This window comes from Lissotriton vulgaris, chromosome 3_1 (assembly GCF_964263255.1).
Source record: "Lissotriton vulgaris chromosome 3_1, aLisVul1.2, whole genome shotgun sequence".
NCBI classification, from domain to species: domain Eukaryota; kingdom Metazoa; phylum Chordata; class Amphibia; order Caudata; family Salamandridae; genus Lissotriton; species Lissotriton vulgaris.
This window is the reverse complement of record NC_141689.1, coordinates 1,421,899,442-1,421,917,693: the sequence shown is the minus strand read 5'-3', so window position 1 is coordinate 1,421,917,693 and position 18,252 is coordinate 1,421,899,442. Positions and strand designations below refer to the sequence as shown.

The window sequence follows — 18,252 nt, the reverse complement described above, 5'->3', positions numbered from 1 at the left end:
GACTCAGGAACTAGCGTGTACCTAACAGACGTGATGCTGGCTCCTGTATCCCGAAGGGCTCCTATGCTGCGCCCGTTAACCTTCACTGTTTGGCGATACTTTTCGGTGTTATCGGGCAGATAATCTCCGGGGATCATCTCACTATTCTCCAGGGAGGCTAGGACCATGGCTGCGGGTTCCCACTCCCCCTGTTCTTCTATCTCTTCCTCTTCTAAGGATACTGAGGATATCTGTCTAGAGGAGGGCCCAGTGGGAGTGGACTTCGGGGTCAGGGGACATCGCGGGTCACGGGCATAGTGCCCGGGTTGCTGACATTTGAAGCACGTGGAGCTGGGGCGGAGCCCCGGGGGTCCTGCACTCGGGGCGGCTCTCGTCGCGGGAGGAGAGCGCGGGGTCTGGTTTCTGGGGGGACTACGCTGAGGCCCTGACTGGGAATTTTGCTGCTTGCCCCGACCTCCCCCACCTCGCTGGCGGGAAGATCCTTGGTCGTTCCGTGGGGGGTCTCCCCCGGGCGCCTTCTGGACTCGGGTGGCCACCCATCGATCGGCTTCCACAGCCAGTTTCCGTGGGTTGGAGAGCTTGCTGTCCAGGAGATGCTGTCTTAGTTCCACAAAGAAATTTGCGGACAGGTGTTCGTAAGCCACCAGGTCGACTAGGCCCTCAAAGGTGGTCACATTGCTGCCCTTGATCCACCCATCTAGGGCCCGGGTGTAGTAGTTCACATAGTCCACCCATGTGGTGCCAGGAATCTTCTTACACTCCCTAAACCGCTGGCGATACATTTCTGGCGTTAGGCCGTAGCGGAATAAAAGAGCATCTTTCATGTGTGGGTAGACGTTCATGTGTGCCGTCGGTAGGTCCAGCAGGGTGTCTCTCCCTCGCTGAGGAAGCGGCTCCACAGGCCGGCCCCCCAGTCCTTCTCCGGGACCCGGTGAGCGGACATGGCCACCTCGTATGCTTTGAACCATTGCTGGATGTCGTCTCCTTTGTAGAATTCCTTTACAACGTCCTTGGGGATATGCACCTTCGTTTCTTTGGGGACCACCTGCTCCCCAAGGTCCGATGATCGGCTGCTTCTTTTCTGGCTTTCAATTCAATTTTCTTGAGGCTGCGCTCGTGCTCGAGCTGAAGTTTCCGTCCTTCATGCTCCCTCTGGAGCTTCTTCTCCTCTAGCTCTCCCTGGAGCCGCAATTGTTCCACCGCCAACTTATTTTCTGCGAGTTTGAGTTCGCCCTCCAATTTGAGGCGCGCTAGTTCGAGCTCATGGCTTCGGTCACGTTCTCGATCGGCCATCTCCTCCGATGACCGCTCTCTCCCGGTTGCTGGACTCTCTCACCGGTCGGTGTACCGGGTTCGGTCTGTGGCCTCCCTCCCTCGTCGTCGATCGGGGGAAGAGATGCTCCGGACTCTACCCAGGTGGTCAGCGCTTTCTGGAAATCTTCCTTAGTACTTAGTCCGGTACTCGGGATACTCAGTTCTTTGCAGAACTGCTTCAGCTCTCTATGTGTGTAATCTTCCAGGAGGTCCTTGTCGAAGGTTGTCTTTACACCAGATTCTGTAGTCGTCATTGTTGCTCTTTTCTCGTGTGTTTGCTGCGTGTAGGTTCAGGTAGTGTGTCAGTGGTACGATCTTTAGACGTAAGTTCGTATCCCGCCGCTGCCACCAATGTTGGAAGGCGGTGACCCCAGGGGTCAAGAAGACTCTCCCAACCCTCTGGAACCTCCTCTCCCACAATTACTGCCGAGTCTTATCGAGGGGGGAGTCCCCACCGGGGAGGACTGATCGTACACACTGTCGACACACCACACTTATGAACGGACACTACACCGTGATTCTTTATCAAGAAAGACTTTATCAAGATTAAAGTAAAGAGCGATACACAGCGATCGAGGGATCGCGAAAGTCTCGTAGCGAGGGATCGGGGAAGCGGGACAGTCTTAGGAGGCCAGCTGGCACGCTACGCACCCAGTGCACAGTTCTCAATCCTCGAACTTGGGGGTACGGGGGCTGGCGATGGGACTTGCTGTCCTACTCACTTCTGGATCGAGATGATCGTGAGGGTGGCGTCGATGGTCCAGCCGGACCAGAGAGTTTGTCAAGCCGCGACGAGGTCAGCAGGGCTTGGGCAGGGGTACTCCGTCGTACTCGTAAGCAGATGAGGCCGCAACAGCGTCAGCAGGGCTCCGATGTTCAGGTCTTGTACTTCAAGCGGGAGCCGCGACAGCAGGGCTCTGATGGTTCAGGTCTTACTCTCGAGAGGGAGCCGCGACAGCGTCAGCAGGGCTCGATGGTTCAGTTCTGGTGCTCGAGAGGGAGAGGGAGCGCGACAGCGTCAGCAGGGCTCCGATGGTTCCGTTCCGTAGGTTCTAGGGTGAGCCGCGACGACGTCAGCAGGGCTCGGGGGGGTCAGAGTCTGTTCTCCTCAAAGTCAGCCGCGATCAGATCAGCAGGGCTTTCTTGTCCAAGATACAACTGCCGATTAGGTGGAAGGCAGCTGTCTTATAGTCGTCGAGCTCTTTGATGTCCGGACCCTCATAGGCAGGAGGCCGGAGGTCCGAGGGCTAGGCGCCTGATCGTCTGGGCGGTTGGTTCTTTGATGCTTTGGACCATGCGCCCATGGAATCCCAGACGCCCATCTGGGCCTGGAGCCAGCTCACTAGGAGGCCCAAGGTGCCATCGAAACCAGCCCCCAGGGATAGTTCAGAGGTGTGAGGGAAACCAGTTCCTCGGAAGGGGGCCGGAGGTGTGATAGAAGTCTTGGTTTCGGGTACTTGATGAGTCGTTCACCCCCCGGGTGGGTCTGGGCGCGCCGGACGCGCAGGCTTAGCTGCAGCCAGGAGGGGCCAGGGCTGCCGAAAGGAAAGAAGGCGGCCGGCCGGCCGGGGTGGCCAAACATGGAGTCTGATGGTTACGTGCACGGGTGCAGGCATGCGGTCTGGGGATCGTCTCAGGTCCAGTGTAGGAGTGTCATGTACAGTTCTGGGTGGACGGGAATCAGTTCCACCCGTAGATCTGGAGCTGCAGAGATCAGCGAGGACCACGCCACGAGGCCGGGTCCAACAGGAATGAACGCCCCATTGTTTTACTTACTATTATTTCCATGACTTGCTATAGCGCCATATCTATGTTAAAATCAATATGTTTGGAAAAAATCGAATAAACAGACTTTTAGTGAGGGAAAGTAAGACTGGACAAGGTCCAAATTGTAACTTCATGCTATCCCCAGCATACACGTCTTCAGAAGTCAGCCATGAATAATTCCATTTATTTCTAACATTATAGAAAGACCCTTGAACCTGTGTCGGAGTGTACATAGTGTTATAGATTTAAACTTTTAATTTCAAAAGCAACAGAACTGAAGACCACTCCCTACTTTTATTGCCAATTCGGCTTTCCGATTTTCCTGAGATTAGACTTAATTTATAATTGATTGTACATTCCAGTTTGAAAGGTATATTTAGAAAAAAAATCAGCAATCTAGAGGAGCTCTAAAACATGAAAGTGTTGTTGTCTATGCTACACCTTCCATGAGACTAGTTAAAGCTATTTCTCACAACATGCTGCTCCCTTAGGCTTTCCCTGACTCGTATGTTAGTAACTGAAGTTTGTAAGTTTATAGATTTGTAAGGTACTAAAAGATGAATAACTCCAGAGGCACCATACCTTCGACTTCTGCAGCAGTTCTACTGCAGACACAACAAAAGTAATTCAAGAACCTGCAGGAAGAGCTGTGAAAGAGTTTTTCTGATCCGTTCCCCTCTAGTGAGGAAAGAAACTCACGCTAAAAGCAACACTGACCCAGTTTAGATCATGTAGAAACATAAATCATTCAATGGGGAGAGGATTGTAGCCTTCCGGCTAGAGCGGTCGACGTCGAAGCTGGGGATCCGGGTTCGAGTCTCCGCAACAACGCTCAACATCTGGGCAAATCACTTAATCTCCAAGTTCCTTACAAAACAAGCATTTGCAATGCAATAGGTCTCGCATTTGCGAGAGTTTGTTATTTGGCATTGGAAATGACAATGCCTTTTTTTGATCTGTTTTGATAATTAACACAAAAATAAAAGGCATTGTCATTTACAATGCCAATAGCTCAAACTTGCTAATAGCTCAAACTCTTGTAAATGCAATACCTATTTCATTTCAAAGCAGCAGCCACAGCGGGGTGGCTTCGCCGCATTGCAAAATGCCACATAAAGTGCGAGCTCTGCAGGCCGAGCACACAATCCTTAATAAAACAATCGCCTCAGAAGCCATCCAGCCGGTAAAGCGAGCGCAACAATGCGAGGGCCACTCTGGCGAACAAAAAATGAAGGAAGGACGCCGTGCAGATAAAAGCCAAGCCTGGTGAGGCCTATCAACCCGGAGCCTCCCGCTACCACGAGGCGCGGCGGTGGCCCTTTGCGCGAGGCATCTGGAGACCACACAGCGACAGGGGAGGATGGGCGCACACACGCCAATGGTGTGCTGGAATTCCCCCCGTCTGACCGTCACCAGCATTGGAGCGGCACACCGAGACACAAAGGCGGACCCTGGACATGGGCTGCCAGAGTCCGGCGCTTGGGGCAGGGCGGCCTGTGTGAGCGTTGGAGACAGGGCGGCCCATTGAGCCTCCATACCGGTGCATAGCTCATTCCACATGGTAACGGAGGTAGCGCTGCGCCAGGAGCGACCAGTGACCCGCATTGGGATCCTAAAATGTACATCCTGCTTCCTGGAGGATGGCAACAGTTTGCTGCGTCCTAAAGGAAAAAAAGGAAAAGCGTAACGCCTGCGGAACAAAAGCTGGCCCTGGACGCAAGCTGACTGGTGCCGGCACCTGGGGCAGAGATGCCCGTTCACGCGCTGGAGGCTGCGAGGTGTGCTGGGACCCCATGCCAGCGCTCCGTGCATGGCACGCAGCGCCGGAGACAGGGTCGCACTAGAAGAAGCACACGACTCACCAGGGGATCTTGAAGTGATCACCCTGCTGCTGAGAGACGGTGAGGGCACGCGAGACGGCTTGCATGAGCTAGACAGGCCAGTGTCGTGGCCTGGGGGCACTAAGTGCGCTGCGGCCTGATAAATAATGCAACACCTTCGCTGAATTGGGGAGTGCGCTGCAAAATCCTGCTCTCCCTCTAGGCCGGACCGCCATCCTTTGCACGCACCCGCCGCCCTTGCTTGCAGACACCACCGTACACGTTCACAGCTCATGTCTGCAAAAGCGCGCATTCACAGCTCATATCTTCAATGTCTTCAAGAGCACATGCACTCATCCTGTCCCGCATCGCTAAGCTAGGTGGCGACAATAGATCTCGCGTACGCGAGTAGCGCATGGCGCTGCATCGCTAGGCGAGACCTAAAAATTAATGTGTCCTTGTATATCGAAACTGGTTCTATGTAAAGCGCTCTGATACCCAATATCTTCGGGTCTAATTTGCGCTATATAAAATTCTAAAAAAATGGTTACTTCACAAGATACCACAGCTGGCGTGTCCCCTCCATCTGCTGTGCTTTAAGTAGCAGGAAGTATTTATCTAGCTATATCCCTTTTCAAAGCCAGGCTTGAAGATGCTACTTCTATTTTATGAGTTAACTTCCAACTACCAATGACAAATCCCTACTTAGTGGCAGCAAGTTACGGTGAAGGAAAGATGTAGCTTAACGTGGGGGCCTCACATTTCTGTCCGTTAACCAATTTATTACGGAATTCAGCACTAGAGAATATCATAAACAACAACCAAGTGATAGAGGTCGAAGATGTAGGAATAGATCTTTCAAAGGACAAATGCAATATTGCTATTACCTATGGGCTGAAGAATGAGAGACACAAACCTTGGATGCATTGCACAAGACTCTATCTAACCTAGTTATGTGAAAAGTGGGGTTGTCCACCGTTAGATTGGAGGGCTTAAAAAAACAATTAATAACTGCATTATGAAATGGTATTGAGCTAAGTGATTATTGACAATGGAGTTAGAAGTCTGCCACAATACCCAGGGAAAAAGCCCAGGTTTCATGGAAAACCCTCACTTTCATAAGACCCATCCTAGACTGCTGTTGTATTGGGGTTTCCCCACCCTCAATAAGATGCCCAATCTTTCCTGTGTTTTAGCACCTCAACATTTTAGACCTGCTGGACCATGCATTCGCTGTCTGTTGGGAGACATACTGCAGGCATAGTACGAACATAGAGGAACTGGGAGCCCGCCCACTGCTTACTATTGGTTGGGTTACCATCTCTCTTGGCTGATGTGAGGATTTGGGTGTACTAAATGGTATGGCTGTGTAGCCTTACCATGGAAAACACTTGCCAAAACAGTCTTGGGTTTAGTCAGGCTCGTTGAAAAACCTTAAGCTCAACCCCGGCTAGCTAGGGCTTTCAAGCAGCAATGCTTGAACAAAGGAACTTAGTGTTTAGCATTTAACAGTACTAAACCGCAACATACGAAAGCCACACAACTGTACAGAAGCACAACAAATTCATTAAAAAAGTATATTTTAACCCCTTCACTGCAGCGGCTATTCCGCCGCAGTGCTAAGGGGGTGGGGGGGCCGCGCGGCGGTCCCGTGCTCGTGACGGAACCGCTCCATCATGGCACGCGGGTGAGCTGTGCTTGTGACTGAACGGTTCCGTCACGGCCCCGCCCGCGCTAGAGAACGTTAGCACAGGCGCGGAATTCGCGCCGCGCAGGCGCGGCGAGAGGGCCGTGACGGAACCGTTCCGTCACCAGCACAGCCCACCCGAGGCTCGTGACGGAACGGTTCCGTCACGAGCATGGGAGGGGTTAATGAATTTTTAGAGTCCATGATGAGTAAAATTCAACTGATTGCTCCAGAGATATAGATTTTTTTAAAGGTGTAATCACTTTCAATTCCAACCACAAACCAGCATTGGTCAAAAAAAAATTTGTAAAATTTTCAAAAGTTTAAAACGGTTTGGCTACTCAGGCATGGCTTAGGTGAACGTATCCAACAGGGAGAAGGTCTAGGGGGCGAGTGAGGTAGATTTGAACAGATACCTGGCCACTAGAGCGTTTTCCTGTCCAGTTCCATCCTTTACAGCATGACCGTCATAGACTATAATGGTGTGGTCCTGATGATGGGGATACAGGATGAAAAGATGCTCTGGTTGCTGTGCGGTTGATGAGGGTGCCTCTGTAGTGATTCCTTGGTCCATCGGTGAGGTGGGGCGACTTTGGCCACAGAGGTCCGGCCCCACAAAGTTCTCTACAAGATAGTAAAAGGCCAGCCAATGCTGGTCTACCAGTCTCCAAGTACAGCGGTTGAAGCAAAATCCTTTAGTGGGGGTTAGTGTCCCTCTTGGGCAACCAGTCTGGACTCTGACAGCAGTCCTGAGTTCCGCTGACTCCGGTGCAAATTTTGGCTGTCGAGGATCGGTCTGTTGGGGAGCTCAGTGGCAGCTAGCAGCGAATCTTCTCCGGTAGCTAGCAACTTGCCAGTTTGGGCTTCTTTAGCTCTTTAGCCCCTGGATCTGGTTCCAGGGGATGAGCCAACTGATCCTTGGATTCAGTGCTTTGGTCTGGGGCACGACTTTACCCCACGCCAGGAGCCACTGGCACAGTCCCAACATCACTAGTCCCAAAGTGCAGCAGGTGTACTCCCACATATGGTGGAGACGTTCTGCTGTTTTGGGGCTGCACCGCAGTCTTTCCTCGATCCTCGTTCCAGTTCTGATGTGATCTGAGGTCTAGGATGCTAGGGTGCCATATTTATCCCAGGAAAGTGCCCTGTGGGGGCCACTCTGCCCCTAGCCAATGGGCTTACAGGTCCCCTTCCTTCTGGTGATGATTTAAAGCAATGTGTGGTACCTAATAATCCCAGAGTGCACTATTCTGCCCACTGTCAATAGGTCTAGACCCTACCTTGGCTGTTTGGAGCTTGGTAGCGCGCCTTAGAGGTGTGGCTACCTGTGGGCTACATGCTCACAAGAAGAGCGGTTTGCACACTGGTCTGCCCTCTCTGGCCCTGTCTCCAGCCTGTCTGCCTAAACAAAGGGTAGCCCCTCAGGAGTGTTATCACCATTTGCCCACCAAAAGCGGCTTCGCCTTCGACGCTCGCCTGTGTAGCTTCCTGTAAGGGGGCGGCAACACCTCTCCTTGCAGCAGACTTCTATTATTTTCGAGCCTGGGAGTTTACATAACTCCCTAGGCAGGCAGAAGGCTGTTTGTGGGCCAGTGCCGTTGTAAGGCTGCTGGACCAGCTTGGTCACAGAGTCGCAACTTTCTAAAAGTTGCATTATTTTATTAGTGACATTAAATTCGACCTGGCATCAGGTCGGGTTTAATGCCCTGGTAATTTGATACCTTACAGTACCCTGTTAGTTAGTCCCATCCAGAATTTAGCCAGGCTGGGGTGCCAGCCTGTAAGAAACCCTGTGTTAGCCAATGGGGCAACTAACTTTTCCACAGCAAAACAATAATTTGAGGGTTTTTGCTACAAGGACATATATAAACATACATGTCCCACTTAATAATATACAGCTCCCTGCTTTAGGGCTCTAGGTCTTCTTAGGGGATACAGATATATATAATATTAAGGTAAGTGGTGGCTTTGCCATTATTGGTAATGTGACAACTGCCCTTCTAGTCTGGGAGCCACTTTGTAAGTTGTCACATGCAGGGTGGTACAAACAGTGCTGCATCCCTGGGTGGACACTCTGCCTTACAAGCTATTGGTACCCTGGGTACAATATACTATGGACTTATAAGTAAGTCAGTACTTGCCAATTGGGGATAGCTAATTCCACATACACTGTGTAATGAATGGGTAAGAACACTAGAACTGAGGTCTGGTTAGCAGGCCTCGGTGCACTCTGAGTCGAAGAACCAGCAGCTAGTTGTCCAAATGGGGGATAAAAGTGGGAAAAAACCGGGCCGGGCGACAACCAAGATGGCCGCATAGCACCGCGGCTCTCCAGAGGGAGTTCTGAAGGCCCCAAAAATCTGTAATTTATCCTGCCGTCTCATCGCTACAGACGACGGATTTCACCAGAGATTGCCCACCGGTGCCGGGACGAATCTTTACCGGCACTCCCTGACTGCTGTGAGTGCGGCGCCGGCGCCGGGTGATTGGCAGCCTGTCGGGGCCTGGGCCGCGGGAGTGCAGACCTGACGCACCGGCCTCGTGTGATCGGTGGGCCGGGTGCGAGGGAGGCGCGTCGGCTCCGGTTGTGGAGGAAAGATGCGGGCCCTGACTCGGAGAGGGCCCATTAAGTAAGGCTGCCCCAAGACCTCAAGTGGCAGCGTGAGACCTCTCTAGAAAGTTGAAGGGAGTAAAGGGCCGGCAGGGACTACGTCCAGGCCCGTGAGGAGAGGCGAGTGGAGGCCCTGGCCAGGAAGTGTGGGCCCAGGCTGATTTGTACTACCAGGCCGAGGGCGCCCGTCGGTGCACCCCCCCCCGCCGAAGAGGAGGACTGGCTGTTAATCGACGGAGCGGAGAGCCCTGGTGGTCGGGCCCTCGCGCCCCGTGGTGGCGGGCGGCGCAAGAGTGCGGGGGGGGATCAGGAAGCAGGCGAGTGTCCCTAGACACAAGAAGTGGTGGCTGGTGCAGCGACGTGCCTAGCCTAGCCTTTATTGATCACGTTGGCTCGAACTGTTTGTGATAATCGGGGGGGGGGGAATAGTCCTATTACTTGTATCACAAATGTCTACTTTTGGTGTCACCCCCGGGCTCGGAGATGGTGAGAGGGCTGATTTGCGGGAGGGGGGGGGGGGGGCTGGGAGGGTCCCTCAGGTTGCCGAACTGGTTGTACCATTCATCCCCTAGGTTTTTGTTGTGAGGGCTACAGGCGCTCTGCTTGTTGGGGTATGTCGGGCCATGTTGGCCGGCGTGGCAGGGAGGGGGGGGGGGGGGAGTTCTGGGGATTGGGGGGGTTAGTTGACAGTTTTGCTTTTTGCATTTTTGTTGTTTTATTAAGCAATTGTTTTGGCTCCAACGGCACTCAGGGTGGGCTGGCGGGAGGTTGGAGGAGGGGGATAGGGGCAGCCACTTCTAATGGTTTATCATATAGATTTCTATGATGCATACACCAAGAACACATCAAGTCAATATTTTGTTCTGGAATGTTAATGGACTGCAGAACAAAATTAAGCGCACTATGGTGCTTCAATATCTTCGTAGACATGCCCCGGATATTGTCCTATTTCAGGAAACACACCTGATTGGGAACCATTGCAAGACCCTTAACAAATTTGGCTATACGCTGCAGGCTCATGCAGGTTTCACAACTGGCTCCAGAGGAGTGGGGATCCTCATTAAAAATGTGTTGCTGCTGATAATTGGGTGACAATGGTAAGACCCCTTGGGGCGCTATGCAGCGCTGTCTGTCCAGTGGGAAGGTCTGACGCTTAACCTTTGTTCGCTCTACATTCCCCCAAAGTTGCATGGCACCACCCTCCCCGATATTGGGAAACTACTCTTGGATCTGCCTACTGGGATACTGGTCCTGGGGGGGGACATGATGAGGTCATGGCTAGGGATTTAGATAGGTCACAGGTTCTACCTGCCCGGGGGAGGATGGGTCAACTAAAGGGTTATGTGCATGCTATTGGCTTGGTGGACCTATGGAGGGTACAAAATCCCCACACTCTGCAGTACACGCACATATCCGCAGCACAGGATCCAGGATTGACTGCATATTCACGCAGGTGGGTCATAAGGACCTCTTCAAGGGGCGACACCATAAAGCAAGAGGGATCTCCGACCATTCCCCGGTAGAGGTAAAGTTACGGGGTCCAGAACGAGAATGGGCAAATCTCCCCCCCCAAACCCCTCCCCCCCCCCCCCCCCCCCCCGGCTTGATGCCTTTTTGTTTAAAGATCAGGAGTTTCAGGAGAAGTTTAGGGAGCGGGTAGACCAATATTTTGAGGAAAATGTGGGTTCAGTTAGGTCTCATGGTATAGTGTGGGAGGCGTATAAGACAGTGGCCAGGGGCTTTGAACAGGCAGAGGTGGAAAAACGTTGCAAGGTTAAATATGCTCAAATTGAACAGTTAAAACAAGATTTTTACGCCCTAGGGGGCACTAGGGGGGCGACGCAGGAGCAGGAACAGGATCGGCGACATAGGCTACGGCTCATAGAGAAGGAGCTGAAGGATGTACTTGCCGACCAGGCAAGATCGCGCGCCTTAGCCACCCAGAGGCGCGTGTATGACTTAGGGGACAAGGCCAATAGGATGATAGCCTGGCTTGAGAAACGGGACAGGGAACGTAATTGGGTGCCAGGGATTCGATCGGCAGATGGTACGGTGAAGGACACGAGCAAAGGTATAGCGGAGGAGTTTGCGCTCTATTATGAGGCAGTATATCAGTCGCACACTACTAGGCGAGAGCAAGAATGCTGGCCTCCCTACAGATGTCCACCCTGGACCCAGCAGACAGGGAAATCTTGGAGGCCGACATCACGGTCAAAGAGGTAGAAGATGCCATGGGGACCTACAGGAGGAGAAGGCGCAGGGTCCTAACTGATTTCCGGCAGAGGCGTTTGGATGCGTGTCAAGTAGAATAGCACCGCATCTGTTGCGCATGTTCACCGAAGCCAAACAGGTGGGGAAGCTTCCGAAGGATCGCAGGTCTGCAACGATAGTAGTGATTCATAAAGACAGCAAACCGCAAGACTTGTGCAGTTCATAGAGGCCCATCTCCCTTATTAACTATGAAACAAAAGTCCTCTGAAAGATCCTGGCCACCAGATTAGGGGCTGTTGTTCAGTCTCTGATCCACCCGGATCAATCAGGCTTTATGCCCCACAGAAGCACGCGGCTCAATTTGCGGCAACACTTTAGAGAATTTTCCGAAGCACACCCTCAGTATTCTTTAATTTGAAGTCTATTGTAGTCCTTTTGCTCAGTTTGGGGTGCATGCACCCGTTTGAAGTGCACCTTTCCTTTTCGCACCTGGGTATAATACGATCAGAAGAGAGGCCTGCTAGATCCGGCGGCCAGCGGGTTGCACAACCATATGCACCTATTGTATTCTTAAAATGATACAATTTAGTCCAATGTAATCCATTTGAATCCGTATTTATTTTTGTTTTCTTTCTCTTTTCATTTATTCTATTCTTAATGGTCACGTCAAAAGCAGTACAATTTGTTCCAATTTTTTAGTTGTAAATCGTTCAGAGTATTGCCCATCCAGGCCTATGCTTGAACATTTTTTCGAATGCTCTTCCACTTTATAACAAGCTCATCAAACTCAATGCATTTCGGTTTTTTAAAAACCTTCTTCAGGAGTATCTGCAAGTTATAGAAATATACAAATTACGTTTCATTTTCATCCCACATGTGTCAACTCATAATCCCCCTGATTTATTATTTCCATTGTGCTAGACAGTATCTACCTCTTTTATCGTGCTAAACCCATGTATAAACCTCCATCTATCCCTGATGTAAACACTCTTCAGAAACCCTTTAAAGTGAATTACATTAAATTAAACCGGTCCCCTTAACAAACGTGCTTCTTCTCTACCCTTTCATCAGTTTTTCACCTTGTCCAACCCCATGCATACCTGATGTTCGCATCGCAGCGTTTCAACCTCCTCTTACACCCTCATAATTGCTACTGGCGATCATGTAGTTCGTCCCAAATTCAAATAGATGTAACCCTCTCCACCTCTACGGTCATAGGTGCAAACATCCCACGTGTCCTTACCACCTCCCACTCTCAATCAATTGTTCCATTTCCTTCACAAAACTCAATTACCCACAATCTTGCATAAAATATAAACTAACACCCGAATACGAATCTCCTATCATAATAATGCGTTTTTGTTGACATTGAATTACTCAACCACTGTAAATCTAAAACATAAACAATTTGTGAAGTAAAAGTGAACAGTCCTTATTTGTATATGTTACATCAAAAAGTAGAAACAGCTGCTTTTGACGTCCAACACGTTGTTAATGTTTGAAATTCAATTTTATCATTTCTTGGCGGAGTGCTGCCGGAAGGTGAAACGGTTATTGTGGCAACACTTTAGAGAATTTTCCGAAGCACACCCTCAGTATTCTTTAATTTCAAGTCTTTTTTTTGTCCTTTTGCTCAGTTTGGCGTGCATGCACCCGTTTGAAGTGCTCCGTTCCTTTTCGCACCTGGGTATAATACGATCAGAAGAGAGGCCTACTAGATCCGCAGGCCAGCGGGTTGCACAGCCATATGCACCTATTGTATTCTCAAAATGATACAATTTAGTCCAATGTAATCCATTTTAATCCGTATTTATTTTTGTTTTCTTTCTCTTTTCATTTATTCTATTCTTAATGGTCACGTCAAAAGCAGTACAATTCGTTCCAATTTTTTAGTTGTAAATTGTTCAGAGTATTGCCCATCCAGGCCTATGCTTGAACATTTTTTCGAATTCTCTTCCACTTTATAGCAAGCTCATCAAACATAAAGCATTTCGGTTTTTTTAAAACCTTCTTCAGGAGTATCTGCAAGTTATAGAAATATACAAATTACGTTTCATTTTCATCCCACATGTCAACTAGTAATCCCCCTGATTTATTATTTTCATTGTGCTAGACAGTATCTACCTCTTTTATCGTGCTAAACCTATGTATAAACCTCCATCTATCCCTGATGTAAACACTCTTCAATTTGCAGCGCCTTTTTGGAGTATTGCAGGCGGTATCCTCGCGGCCAAGCGTGCCGTCAGCTCTACTGTCGCTTGATGCCCAAATGGCTTTCGATAGTATAGAATGGCAGTATATCTCTGCAGTTTTGGAGAAATTGGGCTTCTGAGAGAACTTTTGAATGTGGGTGAAGCTGTTATACACTGCGCCGCTTGCGAGGGTCTGCGTCAATTGGGCTCTGTCGAGGGAGTTTGACCTGGGCCGAGGTATGCGACAAGGTTGCCCGCTCTCCCCGACCCAATTCGCCATAGCCCTGGAACCGTTGGCGTGCTGGGTACGCACAGACCCCATGGTGGGGGGTATAGACCTGGGAGGGGGCTGGGAGGAGCGTCTATCACTCTATGCTGACGATGTGTTACTGTACGTGCAGCGCCCGACCAACTCCATTCAGAGGCTGATTTTAATTTTGCGTACGTTCAGAGAGTACTCCGGATACCGTATTAACTGGGACAAGTCCCTCGGCCACGTTCTAGCGGGGCCGCAACAGTGTCTAACTGAGGACTGAGGGGCCTGGTCTGGCGGGAGCTATTTAGGTATCTGGGTGACTAAGTCGGAAACAGAGTTCCTACGACTGAACGTGTCGGCCCAACTGGAAGGGCTACGCAGGGATGTGGAGCATTGGAAAACTCTCCCACTCTCCTTGATGGGGCACGCTGTCTTATTTAAAATTATGGCCCTTCCCCGTCTGTTATGTTTTGCAGAGCACGCCTTTCCCAGTCCCAGAACAAATTTTTAGGATGGTAGTCGGAACAGCGCTCTCTAGTATGGAGTGGGGGATGCCCGAGAATAGCTTTCAAGAAGTTACAGCGGGGGCCTTATGAGGGGGGTCTGGCAGACCCGGATATCAGTCTTTATTACTGGACGACGCAGTTGGTTAACATCAATGGGTGGGTGTTTGCACCGCAGGAGGAGCCGGCAAACAGGGTGGACCGCATGGCCTTCGGTAGTGGTACTTACTTAGCAGCTCTCTATACGAGGGGCAGGTGCGGCCTGCCTTTGCCACCCCAAACGGCAGCGGTGGTAGGGGTATGGAAGCGGGCGACAAAATTGCTAGGCTGGGAGGCGAAACTCACGGCGCAGACCCCACCTTGGCATGGGAGGTTGCGAAATTACAAGATCTTCGTAAATGGAGCCTTATCTGTATCGATGTATTAGGGGATATCTGGAAAAGGGGGGGTATGATGGGGTTTGATACCTTGCAGGCGGAATTTCAAATGGGGAGGGGGGAGTTTTTACATTACCAACAGCTTAGACATGCCCTACACGAACATTTGAGTCGAGGGGAACAATTACCAGAGTACGCCCCTTTGGAGGACCTGTTTCTGATGGACCCCATGATCGATAAAGCTATTTCCCTCACATATAAGAAGCTCATTAATAACCTGGCGGACCCACTGGGACCTCTGCGGGAAAAGTGGGTATCGGATATCAGATTGTTGGAGGATGACGACTGGGGGGAGGCCTTGCAGTGTCCCCCGGAGGTGGCAATACGCTCCAGGTTTAGGCTGGTTCCGTTGCGCATTCTGCATCACTCGTATACCCCACGCATGGTACAATATAGGATAGGGTATGTGGCCTCACGGTTCTGCATAAGGGGATGTAGGGAGGAGGTTATCTTCTTCCACATTTTATGGGAGTGCGCTAGAGTCCGGGCTTACTGGTCCAGGCTAGCAGGCATTATGTCAGAAGTGGTGGGTGCAGAAGTCCCTCTAGAACCCAGATGGCATGTCCTGGGTGTGATGGGCGACGTCACTTGGCCGAAGTGAGACAAATTGTGGCTAGCTCTGGCGAGTATGGTAGCCAAGAGGAACATCAACCTATGTTGTGGGGGAGTGACCTCTTACCAACGTTGGAAGAATGGGAGCGGGACCTGGACTGGTGCCAACGGGCTGAGAAAGTAATCTATCAATGCAGAGGTTGCCCCAAGAAGTGTGAGAAAATTTGGTTGGCATAGAGACGATACAGGGGGGGGGGGTGTTGAATACTCAATCTGTTTCCCCTCCTGGCAATGTATGTTGGGCCCTATCTCATAAATGCACAGCTTCTGATGGTTTCATGGGTTGCCCTGCCTCCTTTGGCCCACTGGATTATTATCCCTGGCAAGCGTGGATGCACCATAGCCCTGGAGGGATAGGGAGGAGCGAGCTGCTAACGGTGCTCTGAGGGTGGCCTGTTTCACTTCGGTGGCCTCCGGGGCGGATACGCTATTAGATTGATGCCATTCCAGGAATTTGACCTTTGTATGCGCGACATATTGTTAAAAATGATTTTATGATTGTCTTTATTTGTAAATCCCAATAAACTTCCGATGCCGTCTGATGTGCGATTGTATGGAGCTTGTTATTACAATAAAAAAGAATTAAAAATAAAAAAAAACATTAAAAAAGTGGGAAGAAACCAGCAAAAACCCTATTTCCTTACAGCTGGCTTTTTTTACCTCTACTGCTCACTTTTCAAGTACTATTTCTTTTGGGTTAAGCACTCCATGGGAGCACATGTTTTCCAGGTGTCTCCCTCGTGTACTTCTCTCTCTCCCTGTGCACCGAGTTGCTGTCTCTCACCTGTGTGCTTCTCCCTGGGCCCCGCCACATTATGCTCGTCCTTGTATATTTCCCCGTTGCCCTGGTTGCTTTGTCACCCGTGTGCTTCTCCCCCATCCACCTCACTTTACTCCATCATCCTTTTGCCTCCAAAATGCACTCTCTCTTTCTCTGTATCTGCTTCCTCCCACTAGCGCTGTGTTGAACGCCCACATGTTGCTTCTGACCCTGTGTTGCTTCCTCTCACCCCATGGTGCTTCCCCCACCTGCTTAAAAAATTTTGATTGGTAAATACAAATGAAAAAAAATGCCGCATTATTTTGGAGTGCTAAGTGAGCCTACAAAATAACGCGTCCAGCCATGTCAGACTTTTTTTTCTTTTTTTTTATATTCATCATATGGAATTCTGTGCGACATGGCTAAAAACCATTGGCAAAGCCAATAGGACCCAAATGCGAGATTTATTAGATTTGACAATTCCTTTCCTTGCTCATGCCAAATTCTTTTAATGTCACCCTCTCTCTACACATAAACCGGTTTTTGATGTTTATATATAGACAGCAAAGATTTTTGTTTTTCATTGCATTGATATGACACAGAAAGTGAATCTTTTCAGTTGGATTTTAGAGCTTATTACATTTTTTATCTTCTCTGTGATTAGTTTGATGTGTTCGTCTAACTCTAATTCAATGTTTGTGTCGATGCTCAAAAGGACTTTGGCCGAAGTGTATTTTAATAACCTAGAAACTGAAAGAGATAATTGGTTGATGCTGGTCATAATTCTCACTTCTCTCGCCCCTCTGAATTGATTTTGTTGGGAACTATTCACATTTGCTGAATATCTAAAAATATAACTTGTTATCATTGCGCCTCTAGCGATTCTGAATGGCTAGTCTAACAATGGAAATAAAAATGCAGCAGGCATTCAAAGAGGACGATTCAAAGTTTTTTTGTGAAAAGTATAAAAAAGGTTTATGCTTCTTAATTTAATCTAAATCTGAACTTCATTTCCTAGGTGGGAACTGGTGGGCTCGGTTTCCCACTGCAGAGCTGGAGCAGGAGTCGCTGTGTGTTCGTGCCTAAGCAGCCAAGTCCGAGATGTCGGTCAGGGATCCAACAACGTGGTTGACTGTATGTGATCACTTGATGTCTACCGAGTTTTCGTTGCACTTAAGAGACTGAGCCTTACTCTCTTTTCTGAAGAGAACTTTCCAGCACAAAAAAGGACCTCGACTGAGCTAAATGGAAAAACTAGTTTTATGTGGTGCTAATCTGTGTTCATCTATGTCAGTGGTGAAAAGATTTTATGACACTTGTCCAACTAAAGACCAATGTAAACAGGATCCTTTCAAGATCATAAATGTTCATGAAAATGAACTTCTTAATCGGGAATCGGAAAAGTGCCAAAATAATTTAGTAATACTGCAAAATTCATAGAATGTTTGTCCTATTTTTGTATTTGTATTATAAATATGCATCTGTATAGAGAGAAATATATTTATTGTTTATGGATATCTTGTTTCTGTTTTTAGAATTTTGTTTATTGAAAGTTTCCAATAAAAGAAGTTGCATTCACAATCAACACGAAAAACGACTTAAACATTTTAGATGTGCTTTTATATTTGCCTTCCACGTGGGGGTGGGTGGGTTGTGGGGGTGGGTAATCAGGGCCGGCTCTAGGGCGGTGCGGTCTGTGCGCTGACTTGGGGTGGGGGCGTCATTTTCCCAAGTATGTTATAATTTTAAAAGCACCTGCTGCCGCCTCCTGGCCTCCAGCAATTTTCAGGCATCAATTAAAATGTCAAGGGAACTCCAGTGATTAATCGTTTTCCTGGAAAGAGACCGGAGGTTTATCTAGTGGAAGTTTTGACACGTTCCAAGGTAACGCAGAGGGTTAAAATGCCTGCTGCTAAGAAGGCGTACCATGCAGATAACAAAGTGCATATAATGTAAATAGGTCAGTGGGTTACTGGCGGTCACTTGTGAGGTAATACGGTTTTATATTACTGCAGGAGATTTTATGTGGGAAGAAGCAAAGTACTGTATTTGGAGGCATTAAATACAGTATATTTTAACAGG

At 49.4% G+C, this 18,252-nt stretch overlaps 1 protein-coding gene across 2 annotated transcripts in view; it reads left to right on the top strand.

Moving 5' to 3' along the window:
* The window catches only part of KLHL8 (kelch like family member 8), a 406,134-nt gene extending 388,379 nt beyond the window's left edge, over positions 1–17,755 (top strand). For both annotated transcript variants that reach the window (XM_086961895.1, XM_086961896.1), the window contains exon 10: positions 17,189–17,755. In XM_086961895.1, coding sequence (XP_086818021.1) covers positions 17,189–17,312 — 124 coding nt within the window. In that variant the 3' untranslated portion in view covers positions 17,313–17,755. The remainder of the gene's footprint in view (positions 1–17,188) is intronic.
* Positions 17,756–18,252: the final 497 nt, after the last annotated feature.